Consider the following 17,058-nt stretch of genomic DNA (forward strand, 5'->3'; position numbering starts at 1 on the left):
GTACACAACCTGCCAATATCAGCTTTTACACCAACCAAGCAGGTTAAAACAAATAAACATTCAATTCCATTTAGGAAATTTAACAAGATAACAAAACAAAAAAATACTGAGTCTTTGAATATTATGATGGCTTAAAGTGAGATAGAGTAATGCCTGTGGGCTCTTGATTTCAAATATATTAGCTGTTTATAATCCTAAAAAAAAAAGTGTTTTTTTTTCAGTTACAAGTAGTAAATGGTGAACTGTTTATAAATGTATCATTACAATGGAGGAAAAGTGAAGCAGAAGATATAATAATTCCGTAGGGCCATTGTTCAGATGGATTTTTCCAAGTCATTTTAGAATACACAGATTGTGGACAAACAGTAATGAGCCATGAAGAAAGCAAATGGACCATGGCTAAGATTTTAGCACCCTTAATTGTACAATGCATCATAAGCGCCAATTTTAGTCTACAGAGAATAGCAGTCTAATCTAGATCTTTATTCTGCTGTCTAAAAACATCAGTCAGCTACAATCATATCCTTCATGTTAAACCTAGGTAAGGAAAGGTGTTTATTAGGAGAAATCTAAAAATATCCCTGCCTTCCATATAATAATAACTACTTGCCGACCAGCCGCCGTCATTCTACGGCGGCAGGTCTGCTCTCCTGGGCGAGAGCCCGTCATACTACGTCGGCTCTCTTTGCGGCCACTAGGGGCGCGTGCGCGCCCCCGCTCGTACGTGACTCCCGTGCGGGTGCCCGGCGGGCACCCGCGATTGCTCGTTACAGAGCGGGGACCGGGAGCTGTCAGGGGGGGAAATTCTGATCCTCTGTTCATACAATGTATGAACAGAAGATCAGTGGTTTCCCCTAGTGAGGCCACCCCCCCCACAGTAAGAACACACCCAGGGACATACTTAACCCCTTCCCCGCCCCCTAGTGTTAACCCCTTCACTGCCAGTGGCATTTTTATAGTAATCCAATGCATTTTTATAGCACTGATCGCTATAAAAATGCCAATGGTCCCAAAAATGTGTCAAAAGTGTCCGCCATAATGTCGCAGTACCGAAAAAAAATCGCTGATCGCCGCCATTACTAGTAAAAAAAATATATTAATAAAAATGCCATAAAAATACCCCCTATTTTGTAAACGCTATAACTTTTGCGCAAACCAATCAATAAACGCTTATTGGGATTTTTTTTTACGAAAAATATGTAGAAGAATACATATCGTCCTAAACTGAGGATTTTTTTTTTTTTTTTTTTTAGATATTTTTGAGGGATATTTATTATAGCAAATAGTAAAAAATATTAAATTTTTTCAAAATTGTCATTCTATTTTTGTTTATAGCGCAAAAAATAAAAACCGCAGAGGTGATCAAATACCACCAAAAGAAAGCTCTATTTGTGGGTAAAAAAAGGACACCAATTTTGTTTGGGAGCCACGTCGCACGACCGTGCAATTGTCAGTTAAAGCGACGCAGTCCCGAATCGCAAAAAGTGCTCTGGTCTTTGGGCAGCAATATGGTCCGGGGGTTAAGTGGATAATAAAGGACCATAGAAAATTTGTACCTATAACGATGGAGCACTTATGTTTAAGATGAACCAATTTACTACAAGACAAACGTGCTTTAAAATGAACCTTTTTTTGTTGTTGTTAAATTAACTACTGCTCATGACTCTTCATGTATGGCATCAACTCCCAACCCCAAGGATGACATATTTTACTTGGTGAGCTGCCATACCAGATTTCACCAGCATCGGGACAAGTGAAAACTGGAACTGCAGTCTGCTCAAAAAAATTGTAAAAAAATTAAAAAAAAAACACTTTTGCCATTCTGAAGCTTCCCTCTAACCACTTTGCATATTTAATTTAATATTCAAAGTTAAAACAACAAGAGCAGAAGATTTAATAGATGGAAAGTTGAAAAAAAATTACTGAAAGTCCACTTTAATTACTCTAAGGATGGGCAGACTGGAAAATTGCAGCAGAGGACTAAACCGAAGCCTTCTGGGAAAAGTCCAGGTGTCTGAATTAACAGAAAAATAAAAAATCAACTTTATTTAGATTCACATTAGCTATGTTACTGAATACTAAGCTTACTTCAATGATTATAAAACTTGCAAAGTCCTTATTAATATGATATTTTTAAAACAAAATTTAATGCATACTTGAAAAAATGTAGTGTAAGGAAATATAAACACTGTTGCAATCTGACTGGTTGCTATGATTACCATGCTCAGCCCTAACATAATTTTGCTCTTCTATTTTTATGTAGAAATTAATTGAGGGGAGAAGGAAAAAAAAAAAATCTTACAAAAACTCTAATCTTTAAAACAAAAAGGCAAAATAAGAAAACACAGCACATGTCCAACCTGTTTGTCCAGAAACTCTCGGGCATCCTTCTCAATATGGCCCTCATACAGGTTGGTGGTCATACTCATGAGGCCCACTTTTGACAGACCAAAATCGGTTAGCTTGATGTGTCCCATGGAAGTTACCAATAAGCTGTAAACAAAAAACGTGGTTTAACAATTTATGCAATTTAAACTTACATTCTCTCCAAGAAATGTATTCTTTATACCAAGCTCCATAAAACACTCTATGAAAACATTTACCCCAAAGAAAAAATATAGTTTCTACATCTTGTATAGCTCTGTGCTTTCAAATGTCCTTTCTCATTCAGACTAAACTCTTTGTTTGGTCTTCTAGTCTCAAGTAGCCATTGCCATGTGTACATTTATGTATGCACACTCTAAATGTTTTTTTTTTTTAACTATCTATTCTCTTTTGAATAGCTTAGATTTACTTAAAGCGGAGTTCCACCCAAAAATTGAACTTCCGCTTTTCATCGCCAACCCCCCCCCCATCAGTGTCACATTTGGCACCTTTCAGGGGGGAGGGGGTGCAGATACCTGTTTAAAATAGGTATTTGCACCAACTCCGGGTATTGACTCCCTTGGAAGTCATGCCCCTTCGCCCCAAACCACCCCGCCCCCGCCGCTGTCTTCTGGGAAAGACACTGCTCCCAGGAGATAGCGGGGACCAGTGAGTGCGTGACGCGCTGCTCGCGCATGCGCAGTAGGGAATTGGGCAGTGAAGCCGCCGCGCTTCACTTCCCGATTCCCTCACAGAGGATGGCGGTGGGGGCAGCCGGGAGACGAGCGACTGCTCGGCTTCGGCTGCCGACATCGCTGGACTTTAGGACAGGTAAGTGTCCATTTATTAAAAGTCAGCAACTGCAGTATTTGTAGCTGCTGGTTTTTATTATTTTTTTTCGCGGGACCCGCTTTAAAGTGATTATATAAAAGTATTTTATTTATTTTTTTATAAAACAAATATCTTTATACTTACCTGCTCTGTGCAGAGCAGCCGCAGACTTCCTCTTTTTGGGTCCATCGCCGACGCGCCTGGCCCCTCCCCTCTATCCAGCGCCCCCATGGGAGAACTCATGCGTGCTTGCACTCAGGCCCCGCTGCCAGGTCCATTGACACAAACAGGAGGACGCGGCCCCGCTCCCTCGTTACTGGCTTTGATTGACATCACTGGGAACCAATGGCTCCCAGTGCCCCAGAAAAGGCAGCGAGACCGGGGAGTAAGGGGAGAGAACAGCTGCAGACTAGCAAAGCAATGGATGGAATGAGGGCTCAGGTAAGTAAAAGGGGGGTGAGGGGGAATGATGACACGTAAACACTTTTTACCTTAATGCAAGGAATACATTAGGGTAAAAATGTTTAGGCTTTACAACCACTTTAATATTTACTCAAATTAGGGTTATAGGTTACATTTTGTAAACACTTTCAAGTGGTTGTGTGAATTTACACAAGTAGAAAGGTGTCCCCACCCTTTCCTACAGTACATTTACCACTAGTTGGCATGCTACAGTAAACTAGATATTAATTTAATTCTCAACACATAACCTTAGCTCCTGTAAAATTATAAAATTGTGGGCCTGTGCACACAAAACACTGGGTTCTCCCCAGCTGAATTAGAGTGTCTCTTTTACTTACATTATATGTGAGGACCGAACAAGACGTATCACAGCCAAAGTTTTTAAAGCAGAACTTCACTCTCTGAATCAACATGGACTATTTTTAATCCTTACACTGCTAGCATTAGTAATTAGATATAATATATCTTTCTATTTGCTTGAATGCTTGTTTTAAACTTTTTTTTTAATTTCTTCAGTTACTTTCTGGTTTCCATGCCTAGAAAAATTATGTCATACATCTCGGGAGCCTTCAAGAGGGAAGGAGGGACTTGCTCAGCTAAGCACACCCTCCTGCCTGAGCTACTTACTGGTAGATTCCAGGAAGTAAATGCTACATGAATCATTGGATTCATTGGATTTGGCCAGAAATGCTAGGGGGTGTTTTTTCAAAGTGATTTCTCAGCCAAGAAAGTAGAGAGACATGGATGGATGGGGAGCATAGGCGTGCACAGCCTATTGCATTAGGGTGTGCACCTCAAAGCTCCAACACATATGCATGTGTGACATATTTACTGGCCTCTTCCCCACTATCCATGCTGGGAGGGAGCAAGGGATGGATAAGGAGACGAACAGGGACAGAAGGGGTGGCTGCAGTGGCATATATTGATACTGATCCCCTGTATTTTGCTCCTGCAGCAGCTGAATGTTGGGGAGAGAAGGAGAAGCCTACTTTCAGCTGCTGCAGGAAGACAATACAGATCGGTTCCACTTTATCCCAGCCCACGCTGAACGTTCTATCCAGATTCTGAGGCTCGGCAAAGAAGGATCGCAATTTACCTGTCACCTGCCCACACTCGGCAGGTAGATCATAATTGACGGTTTGCCAACCTCAGGATTAGGGTGTGCCCAGGCACCAGACACCTGGCACACCCCCTGCGCACGCCTATGGTGGGGAGAGTTTGTTTTACAAATTAAAAATAATAATTAAACAGTGTTTTTGGTTTGTGGTGCTCAGATGCAGTATAGTTCTGCTTTAAAGAGCCTGCGCTCAAATGTTAACGTGATATCTGAAGTGGAGAATTATCCAATCTGGACTCTGTTCCATCTACTGTATTACTCATTATTTATACTGCATTACCCAGCAACAGATCTGTAACCCAGCATTTGAGTATAGAATTGCTGTAATTAGACAAAAATTATGCCACTGAATAAGTCCCAAATGTAATGTGCTAAGAAAACTATGTAGAATTTTACATTTTTTAGAGATGTGGTTGCTTGGGTTATCTCCTTCACCAATTGCATGCCGTCTGATAGTGGATCACTGACCACCTTCTAATTAACAAACCAGACATTACTCATATAATTATTAAGATGAATGTTGTATGTGAAACCTATAAGTTTCTCCAGAAAACTATGAAAAGTAATATTTAGGTCTAATTCCAAACAAGTGTTCATCACTCAGGAAAGCTAATTTTTGTTTTACACACTATTAGCCAAGTACACTGCCACCGATTCGGTTTCCTTATTCTCTTTTGTAATTGGGCAATCCATGCCTGTCTGTCACTTGTTCTGTAATTCCATCTCACTAAGCTCCCCACTCACAAAGCAGCAGTTAATCCATACTGACATCATCATAGAACCCATCCAACGTACACGCTTTGCATGCAGATAAAGTTCTGTGCACTATGCAAATGTGAAAAGCAGGCAATTGTTCTCCTTTGTGAATATCTTCAATAGCAGTGCACTTCGGGTTTATTTCCTAACTGCAGGTCCCACACACAGGCAATTAATAAAATATTACATCAAATAATGATGATGCGGCCTTACTTTGTGAGCCAGCTTAACATAGGTTTGGGGTCTGCCAACAAGTTTTAAACCAGCCTAAGAGAAACACAAGTCCGTGGACAGAGGACATGCTTGGACGTGATGAGGAAGAATAGTATAAATGTATAGATGATAATGTAAAAATGAAATGTCAATGAATTGAACCCTTGGCAAAGCAACTGTTCTTCCCTAAAACAAAAAAGAGGTCTACAGCGACCCACAAGCTTCATAAAAGGGAAATTGCTATGCTGTACATGACATACACCATATTCTGTATACTGTGTGTTTGTTACATGGTCTGGACTACTGCACTCATGTATGCTCTGTACACAATTTTTTAGGTTACATGCAGTAGTCAAGTGTGCTCAGTAAATTGTGCTTTACATTACATATTCTGTGCTGTATATCACATAACTGAGACCACTACAATCTCAAAGCTTTACCATATACTATGTACTCCAAATTGCTGCACTTCTGTATAATGGGTTATACATTACTCATGCTGCTGAACTCTGTACCTGTGTAGTACATACACACACATTATATATATATATATATATATATATATATATATATATATATGAATTTTTATAGGAACCTAGAATTTTGTCTTGTTCAATAAACACTTTAATTTACTGTACTAGTTCTACATATATTTAAATGCATTTCATCAAGGTTTTAAAGAGAAAGTGTCAAATACAAAATTGCAAATCATACAGTTAGAAGGCGAGTACTTGGGTAAGGTATCTTGTACTTAAATCAATTAGATGCTGAGCTACTCTTGTCAAATGTGGTAAAATGTATTAAGGATTAACTTAAAGTGGAACTTTAGTCAGAAAATGTAAGTGTTTGTAACCCTAAAAGAAAAAAAAAATGGATTCTGTTCCTTTAAAGCATGTTACATAGCACAGTTCTTGTGCTGTGTAATTTGGCCCCCTGTATCACCTAAGAAAACTGGCTGATTCTACCCTCCCCCTGTAAACTTACCATGGTTTATCATGGCTCCGACACCGTGGTCAGTTTAGGTGCCTCCGTCATCTGCTGTATCTCCTCTCTCCCCCCCCCCCTCCGCCTGTCAGTTCCATCCACTCCTCAATCCTCCCCTCCAACTTGTAAAATAATAGTGCTATATCTCTACAATCCCCTATGTTGGATAATAACATGTGCCCCACTGTATGTCCTTTATTTTAAAAAAAATGATATCTACCTCATTTCAGAGCGCCTCCCGGGTCTCACGCAACTCCTCGTCTCTCTCCTTCCAGCTGAAGTCAGAGGGAGTTCTTGGCCTCTTCCTCTATATCTGTCAGACGGGGAGAGGAGCGAGCTGAAGAGTCATGTGAGCGTGGGGCGACGCTCTGATAGAAGGTAAAATTATTTGGAAAATAAAGGACATACAGTGAGGCACATGTTGTTATCCAACAGAGGGTATTGTAGAGACTTAACAAGTGGCTTTACAACTACTTTAAGTTTGTTGTACTTTCAACCCTGACCAGCTTCCCTGTCCCTGCTAAAGAAAAGTATCCCCACAACATGATGCTGCCACCACCATGTTTCACGGTGGGGATGGTGCGTTCAGGGTGATGTGCAGCGTTAGTTTTCTGCCACACAGAGTTTTGCTTTTAGACCAAAAAGTTAAACTTTGGTCTCATCTGACCAGCGCATCTACTTCCAGATTTGCAGTGTTCCCCACATGGCTTCTTGCAAACTTCAAACGGGACTTCTTATGGCTTTGTTTCAGCAATGACTTTCTTATTGCCACTCTTCCATAAAGGACAGATTTGTGAAGTGAATGACTAATAGTTGCCCTGTGGACAGATTCTCCCACCTGAGCTGTTGAACTCTGCAGCTTCTCCAGAGTTACCATGGGCCTCTTGGCTTCTTCTCTGAATAATGCTCTCCCTGCCCGGCCTGTCAGTTTAGGTAGACGGCCATGTCTTGGTAGGTTTGTAGTTGTGCCATACTCGTTTCATTTTCAGATGATGGATTTAACAATGCTCTGTGAAATGTTCAAAGCTTCAGATATTTTTTTTAATAATCTAACCCTGCTTTAAACTTCTCCACAACTATATCCCTGACCTATCTGGTGTGTTCCTTGGCCATCATGATGCCCTTTATTCACAAAGGTTGTCTAACAAACCTGAGGGCTTCACAGAACAGCTGTATTTATACTGAGATTAAATTAAACACATGTAGACTCGATTTACTAATTAGGTTCTACTTAGACTTCTGAAAGAAATTGGTTCTACTAGTGTGTAGTTAGGTGTATCAGAGTAAAGGGGGCTGACTACAAATGCACGCCACACTGTTCACATGTATTTGTAAAAAAAATAAAAACCATTTATCAATTTCCTTCCATGTCACAATTATGTGCCACTTTGTGTTGGTATATCACAAAATCCCAATAAAATATATTTATGTTTTTGGTTGTAACATGGCAATATGTGGAAAATTTCAAGGCACTGCATGTTCCATAATAAAAAAACATGTATCAAGTTATGAATAACGTTCCGCTTTAATACTGTTCCAGTGGAGCTCAGCTCAAACTGCCCATTTGAATTAGGCCTTGCTTACACTTGTGGCTGGGAAGGGCAGTAGGCAGTGGAGCTGTGGTTTTTGCATGACACAAACTATTTCCGGATTCGAGCACAGGTTGATTTTTAAAGCTTAAAGGAGTTGTAAAGTCAGCCCCCCTCATACTTGCCTTCGCACCATTTCTGTCCAGCGATGTCCACAAGTGTCTCGGCCTTTCCAGACTCTCCCTCCTGATTGGCTGAGATACAGCAGCGGCATCATTGGCTCTTGCTGCTGTCAAAGTCAGTCAGACAATCAGAAGCAAGAGGAGGCGCATGACAGGAGACCGTGACTGTCTCTCAATAGAGCCAGTTCACACATCGCCAGGGCAGCTGTGGAGCAAATTGCATAGGGGTCCAGTAAGTCCTTGGCTCCATTTCAGGTCCAAATTCAGGCAAAAATTCGGGCCCGATTCGTCCCTGAAATGGGGAACAGGGATGCACTGGACCCCTGCTGTGAGCCACATCCAAATTAAGTGTGAACCCAGCCTCAAACAAGACAGAAGAAGTAATAAAGTGTTTGTGATCTTTTGTGTTTTGCTTTTCTGTTATTATATGGGAATGTATGTGTGCCAAAAATCAATTGTGCCAAAATAAACAATATAAATAATCTGCCTATGCACCAAAAACACAACACAATTGCCCACACAACTAACAAAGAGCAACTTTCGGTCTTTCAAAAAATTGTAAGTTTAAACATACTTGTCTGGCTTTAAATCTCTGTGTACGATTCCATAGTTGTGTAAATATTCCAAAGCAAGAACAGTTTCTGCAAAATACATCCGCGCCATATCCACAGGCAGGGGTCCCATGTTCTTCAGTAACGTAGCACAGTCTCCACCTACCAGAGAAAACCCAAATTATTATTTTCTGAAAATAATATATACATCAGGATCTAAAAAGCAATCTACTATATACTAAAGAATTTATTTATATGACATGAGACCACATAGTAACATATTATATCAACACATAACAATATTAATCAGTATTGTCTCCAGTGATAATGCTTTACATCTACATTTATCAATTTGCTTAGTCCATCAGATGATCACAGTGCTCATAAAAAGGGCAGAGCTCTGCTGAAACATTTGCCTTTCTATGCTGGTGTAAATCTTTCCACATAGAAGATATAACAGTGGTCCAATTGAAGCACCATATCAGGAAATGGGTCCTACCCCTTGCTGCTGGCTGGTCACCATCAGGGGGGGGCAATTAATTAGGAAGGTTAGAAAACGTATTACATTTTCTAGTTTCCCCCACTAAGCATTTGCAAGCACTTCTTATTTCCTAATCTCCCCCTCCCCCTCATCCCCCCTCCCTTCATTTCCTTAAAGGAGAAATTCACTTTTTAGGAAAAAATAAATAAATGCCAATTTTTTTGCAGGTAAAATAAACGATTTTTTTTTGGAGCCTGTAAAGCATTGCATCAGCGATCTATGCACCATCCAGGTTTCCAGCAGATCTGCCAGTTTATCTGCTTCCTTGTACATCCTGTACAGGAAAGCAGGTACAATCTGATAGGATGAGTAGTTCTTCGAAAAATACAAGCCAACAGTCGCTAAGGATGTCGAGCCTTATTGGTTTTCCATTTGCAGAACACTTTGAATGGATGACACAAGCAGAACCCCACACAGCCACGTTTGTTGCAATGTGTGACAGCTAGTGGGAGGGGAGAAGATCCCTCACTAGATGTCAGAACGGGGGTGAGCGGGGGGCCTGTGCATCTATAACATGTTACACCCTAAATATGGGTGTAGCATAACATGTTACAAAAAGGTGAATTTAAGTTCCATTCAATAAAGATTGCAAAGCTGCAATAGTTATTCAGGTACCTTCACGTATCCGTTTAATCTCAAGGCCCTAGAGATCCCCAAAATCCAAGGCACTTTGTTATACAAATAATGACTTTTCTTTTGCAAAGTCAAAGACTGGGCCATGCTCTCCTGCACCTAGCTACTGATTCATGAACCCAGCCCGAATGCTAAAAGAAACATGTAAGCCGCTAGTGCTGGTCTCCTCTCCTAAAAGCTTTGGATGCCTAACCATCATACTAATCCAATGGTCTTTTTTCATCCTCCACTATCCATGTAAAAAAAGTATCCTAATTCACTACTGACCCTCTTAATGCTCCAGCATTGCTCTTTTCACTTTGAGGATGATTGAGGACCAATGCTGGAACAGCATCATTTCACCCATTTCCTGTTAATCCCAGCTAGTCAACAAAAACCCCACTAGGAGTGCATCAGAATGTGCAGCTTGGGCTAGCAAAAGAATGCTGCATAGATCCACACTCACATGTGAACAATGGTCTTTGCAGCAAAACCAGCCAAGGCAGATCCTAGAGCAGGTGAAGAGGGGACCCCATATTGTCACATGATCCTGTTGGACACTTCTGGAAAAAAATTATAGGTCGTAGAATTTTTTTTTAAATGTTTTTTGACCCAAGGCAGTAGTCAAAATTTCAGTATGAAATTTACTATTCCAACATTGGCTCATGCTTGTTACAGGTCAGTGAATCAAATTAATAACTACAGTCAGACAACAAGCAGTTTCAAAAGGTGATTAGGAATGTCATCCCTCAGTTTTTCTCAGCACAGATTTATTTTAAGGAGCAAGAGCTAGGTATAGGAGGATACCGGCCTGCATTTGCCTGGAATTTACATACTAGAATTTATTGAGAGGTAAATGTATAAGTACCAGTTTTATAGTCTCTTTGTTCATTTTATACAGGAGCAGTCCTCTAAACTGGACCTACAAGTGAATTGGTATACCAGAAGACACTCAAACCTCCAACAAAACTGACTTCTAAGGACACCGTAAGAATCCCACATGCTACATGCACACCTCCCAACTTTCTGAGATGGGAAAGGGACACACCTATTAGCAAAAAGTATTGCTTGGTCAAACTTACAAGTGTTTATTTTTTTAACACTACTATTTGGTATATACTGGCTTATAAAATATAAAATTCAATAATGTAGCAATTGGATAAGGAGTTTAGCACTTTGAAACATTTCTGATAAATAAATAGTGCATTTTTTTTTACACGGGTATAAATCAGACCAAAGTGAGGGATAAGTGTGGAGGAAAAAGCGACCTCCAAAATAAGTCAATCCCTCCATATCAGGGACAAAGTTGGAGGCTATACACATAATCACAAAAGTTTTCTTGTGCTTACAGTAAACACTGCTTTCGATGCCAATATTTCCCCCTTAGCTTTTCCTTTGACAATTTTTAGCGTTTATATTGTGTACACCGCTGCTAGTTACTATAGTAACAAAAGGTTACTGTAATCTCAGAAGACAAGGCAGCCATTGTTCATTTGCAGTCTTATTGGAAGCTGAATAGTTAAACATAGCATGTTATTGTGAAGAATTACAACATAGATCGACTCAAACATACTTGATGCTGAATAGGTTCACTTGGCTGCCTATAAAAATTGTTAATGCAATATTTTTGCTGTACCGTTTTTAGGCTACACCTGAACAAAGAGCTCCTGCTGAAACAATCACATAAAGCAGCAGGTCTAACAATACTCCAGTAGGGGAAATGCACACAACTGTGGACATGGATTTTAGGTTCTCTCCATCAGATCGCCCATACTGAATAGATGGCTTGCAATTGTTAACTTATTGCTTGACATCCCAATAGGCCTTGAGAAGTCATAATGTTGGCCACACACAGTGCAGATTTTGCAAAGTTATATTTCTCAGTTTGCCCACAATAGTAAAACATACAAGACAAAGACCACTAGTGGAATACAAACTTTTTGGCACACGCACAAAAAAAAGCATAGATTGCACTTTAATTTCTTAAAGTGGATGTAAACCCTCACATATACCTAGTGAAGTGACCAGCCTCAGATAATAAACAGGGATGAAACAAATCTCCTTACATAAGTTTTGCATGTATATCTGCTGTCTTCATCTTTATATATTATTTCGAAAGTTGAGATCGTGTTAAAGTTTTCCTCTTTCCTCTCTCGCCCTGGTTAGCACTGCAATGAAGCCTGGGCATACAGCCAAGACAGCTGATTGGAGGAAAGGCACACACCCCCTCTCCTTATAGGCGAAGAAATGGACTGTAATAGGCGCCGTTGCACCGTATTGCGTTCCACGCTGGAACGCATACAGCGACCATGTGATGACGCCATCGCCCGGCACCACGTGCGTTCCAGCTTGGAAACCGGGAGGGGCCCTGCGGATCAGCACTGTATTCGGCAGACCTGTCTCCTGTTTATAAAGGCATTCAATTTAAATAGAAACCGTTGTTCTATTATTGTCAGCCGTACCGGCCATGCTACAATACAGGCAACATTATGGCCAGCTAGCAAAGACCTTCACTGCGTCCAGCCTGCCATCGCTGCGGACAACCTGGGAGTTCTTACTAGCTGTCGCCCTATACTACAGAGTCCCTTACTGCTAAACTCAAGCCCTACAAAACGGATAAGTAGCAATTGTTTCACTTGTAGTTCTACAGGAAGACCTGCTACATATAATTGCTCTTAAACATTTATTGTATTTAACTCTGGCTTATTGCATACTAAGATACTGCTTGGGACTGATTGTTGTGCCTGTTTGCTGTGGAGTATCTTAAAGCGACATACACTCTCTAATTAGCTGAGCTATATATGCCTCTCCTATGCAACTACTATTTGCTACCAGTAATCATATTTACTACATGCTTGACATAAGTATTACTTGTTTATGGGCCCTTGCCCTAAGTTACTGAACATGTTCGCTCTAAACTTTTCTATGCTAAGGGTTGAAGCTATTTCATACTTGCACCCTTAGTGGCCTAATGCACGGCTTTATGTAATAAGTGATATGATGTAGAGAACCCCCAAACTCCTGTTTGTGTGGAGTGATGCCTGGGGGTCCAATACTGATAATCACTTGCATACAGCTGTGCATTGGAATCTCCTAGTCAATCGTATCTTTTAACGCTAGGCATTGGTCGCATGTTGTAATGCGATCATCCCTAGAAGCTCAATACATTCCCTTATATGTGAGAGAGAGATGATGTAGAGAACCCCCAAACTCCTGTTTGTGTGGAGTGACGCCTGGGGTCCAATACTGAATTCTCACATAGAGAAGTGCATTGAAATCCTTGCTAACCGCAGTTGTGGTTCACTCCCGTTCACCAGAGCCATTACATGTACAGAGCTCTGCTCTTAGACAGCAAGGGGATTGCTAACCTATTTATAGCAACCTCCCCTGACACACACTTCTATCTCCCGTCCCGGAGAAATAATCAGGCTGATAACAGAGCTACAGAGGTAGAGACAACTACCTGTCTTAGTTCATTGAAGAGAGATAAGAAAACACTGCAGATATATGTGTCCAGCTCAAATTTCATAAATCGGGTTTACTCCACTTTAAGTTCGTAGCAGCATTACTTTTAAAGCAGTATTAAACCCAAAGGCAAACATTTATTATATTGCAGCATTCCAAATCTTAGATGTGATGGCTGCATTAGTTTCTTTTTAGACTTTCTTTTTTCTATTTTCATCTGGTAATTCATCCAGTAAGTCTCTTGTTTTTCACAGCACAAACTCTCAGAACGTATCAGTTTACATGAATGAGACAAACCATTTAACACTAGCAGGGGTTAAAATGATAAACTTTTATCATATTCATGCAGAACCTTTACCTCCCCCCCAAAAAAAAAAAAAGTTTACTGTAACGGATTATAAAATATGAGCTAGTGTTTGGCTTCAATTTGCTAGTGGTTCTAAATCTGCTAATACATTTAACACTACCCTTATGGGCCCTTGCCCTAAGTTACTGAACATGTTCAGTCTCGAAGGAACGTTCCTCTCAGAATGACAATTCTGCTGTCCACTGTGCCTCCCTGTGCTTATTCATCCAAGGTTGTGCCTCACTTAAAAAAGGGGGTGTGTTACTGGCCAGATCACCAGGTGAAAAAAGAGGGGGAAAAAGAGGGGAAAAAAATCCAAAGAAAAGGTAACGGGTGCAGCCTTCACATCGAATGATTGGTAAGCTGCAATATAATACATTTTTGGTTTTGGGTTTAATACTGCTTTAGTTTCAAGGACAATACCTAATGTGCCAACATACCATTTTGTGAAAGGTGTTAATCTGCAGCTATGGCCCCATTCACATGGGCATACCATTATATGCAGTTCTAGGACATCTCTAATCAGGACATGACATTGTAAAACACATTTGCACCTTTCCCACGCAAGTGAAAACAAAAGCAAACGGAATACTGACTGCAGTTTATAATGCTGAAGGTAAAGGGGATTTTTACAGAAATTTCACAACTGCTATGTAGATTTCTTTATTTCTAGATTGCTGTGAAATGAGAGGAGCAGTACAGAGCTTAAAACAGACTCTAAAGCACATGTAGATGGGAAAACAAAAACAAAAAGGGAAAGATTGAATCATAATAAAGCAGATGTAAATTTGAATTTAGACCCACACTTTTGAAATTCGGAGACCTGTCGGTATGTCCGACACTTGAAGGAAGGGAGGACCCTCACCATATCAACATCCAACATCCATGTACAGTATATAGGTATTGGAAAACTAAAAACAATGGTAGACTTTATGGGCACACAATGAGGGGAAAAATCATTAAAAAAATATAAATTGTATTACATGATTAAAAAACATATAAAGAACATACAAACAACACCTTGTATAGACACAGTTACCCAATAGTGCAGTTACAGTGCTAAATCTAAAGTATAAAGATTGACTTTGTAATACGTCTAATAAGGAGAATTGATCCAGTAACGCCTCCAAAAACTTGCCCGGCGATGTGTTTCACTAATTATTAGCTTCCTTGGGACAGACACTGGGTAGGTGCTGGTAAATCTGTGGCTCAGGGTATAGGGACACCTCACAAAACTAGACAGACATCCAAAATGACAAAGTTTCAAGTCTCATATATATGTATACGAAAACGATGCATATACATGTCATGTGGTCTGTAGTAGAAGAACCTGATGTATAGCAAGTATATGAATTAGGGATGCAATGATATCAGAGTGTAGTCCAACACACAGAGGTTAATTACCATAGGTTATCACTACAAACGCTTCCAACAAGATACCAACAATACCAATTGTGGCCCAAAATGCAGTACCAATATATCATATGGATAAATACTTAAAATTCCCCAAATTTTTAAGACCGAAAGCACATCTGAGTGTATAAGTATAACACTTACCCCAAATGAGAAGGCCAAAGCACACAGAGGAAAGCTGTATACACTGGAGCAGCTTCCAAGGGGGTGTAAACTCTCCCTAGCCTACACAGCATTATCTGTTTGGGCCTCAATAATATGCCTTCCCATTTGGGATAAGTGTTCTACTTATACACTCAGATGTAACTTGTGGGTTATGCCCAGAACAGAAATAGAGGGGAAATCTTCCAATGGTGATCAACAACCAGGGATCCCCTCCCTTTAGAGGATTCTCTATCTTACTGGTTTACAGATGGTAAAAAATAAACCTTACTGGGGTTGTAATCATTCATTACCCTATCCAAAATCAAAAGAAAATATTGACTTTAGTTTTACTTTATTTTTGTAGATCCTACCTATGAAAACATGAAATTGCAACTACAATTGCCTACTTTTTGCTGTCTCGTAATAACTTTTATTAAGACACCTACATGTCACAGCTATAACGAAGAAGGGGAGAAAACTGGGCTGGATACACATTTATCATTTAGGAGCTTTTTTTCTGAGACCATTTTGAGTAACAAAGTTATCAGGTATCCAATAACTACACAAATTGTTTCCAGGTCATTACTGCAGGTTCATAGCTGACTAATAAAATAACAATCCCCAACCACAGGTGTTAAATAGAAATGTAAGCATAAAAAGATTACAAGATATACACAGTATGGTGAGCAACAGGTCTTTAAAATAACTGACTCCTGCACTGTTTTTAAAGCCATGTTCTAGAAAGAAAAAAAAAAAAGACATATGTCAGAAACAAGAATTGTTTGTGCGGCCCATACAAACCAATCAAATGCTTTTATTGTGTTACCTACATAAGAATAACACAAGAATTATAAACCATGGAAACGTGGTGCACTGAGAATCATCTTTAATTAAATGGCATTGTCTTACCTTCCACGTACTCCATGACCATGCATAAGTGGCGTCTGGTCTCGAAGGAACAATACATGCTGACCACAAATGGATTCTCTGCAAATGTTAAAATGTCCCTCTCCACAAACGCCTGCTGAATCTGATTTCGAAGGACTAGGTTCTGTTTATTGATTTTCTTCATTGCAAATCTTTGACGTGTTTCCTTATGGCGGACAAGGTAAACAGCCCTGGAAACCAGAAAAATCCATGTAATGAATTCTACTTAACACTTATTGACCTGTAAACAAGCTGCAATTAAAGAGTTCAGCATCCCTAGGAAACCTCTAATGTAAAACTATTCCATAACTAAAAAAAAAAATCCTTGAAAGAAAATGTAAAGCAGATATAGATAAAAACTGGATAAATTAAATAGAAGATTAAATTGTAAAGCTGTGGAATTATAAACGGTTTTACTTAAATCCCATTGGAACATTCAGTTTTATGTTGAACACTATTTCCACATAGACAGCAAGGGTCCCAACTCTGAAGCTTGGTGGCAGGTAACAAGCTTCTCTATAGAGAACAAAGCTTTCTATATAAAATGATAACTTGTATAAAAAAAATAAAAAATAAAAGATTGCAACACATGGCATCAAGTACATAAAATGGAAGGTTAGA

At 39.8% G+C, this 17,058-nt stretch overlaps 1 protein-coding gene across 6 annotated transcripts in view; it reads right to left on the bottom strand.

Annotated features, from left to right (window-relative positions):
• The window catches only part of MAST4 (microtubule associated serine/threonine kinase family member 4), a 742,993-nt gene that overhangs the window by 69,395 nt on the left and 656,540 nt on the right, over positions 1 to 17,058 (bottom strand). For all 6 annotated transcript variants that reach the window (XM_040339988.1, XM_040339978.1, XM_040339995.1 and 3 more), the window contains 3 exons: positions 16,420 to 16,628; positions 9,013 to 9,151; positions 2,361 to 2,493 (listed from right to left, as the gene is read on the bottom strand). In XM_040339988.1, the coding sequence (XP_040195922.1) occupies positions 2,361 to 2,493; positions 9,013 to 9,151; positions 16,420 to 16,628 (481 nt within the window). The remainder of the gene's footprint in view (positions 1 to 2,360; positions 2,494 to 9,012; positions 9,152 to 16,419; positions 16,629 to 17,058) is intronic.

This window comes from Rana temporaria, chromosome 1, assembly GCF_905171775.1.
Source record: "Rana temporaria chromosome 1, aRanTem1.1, whole genome shotgun sequence".
Lineage (NCBI taxonomy): Eukaryota > Metazoa > Chordata > Amphibia > Anura > Ranidae > Rana > Rana temporaria.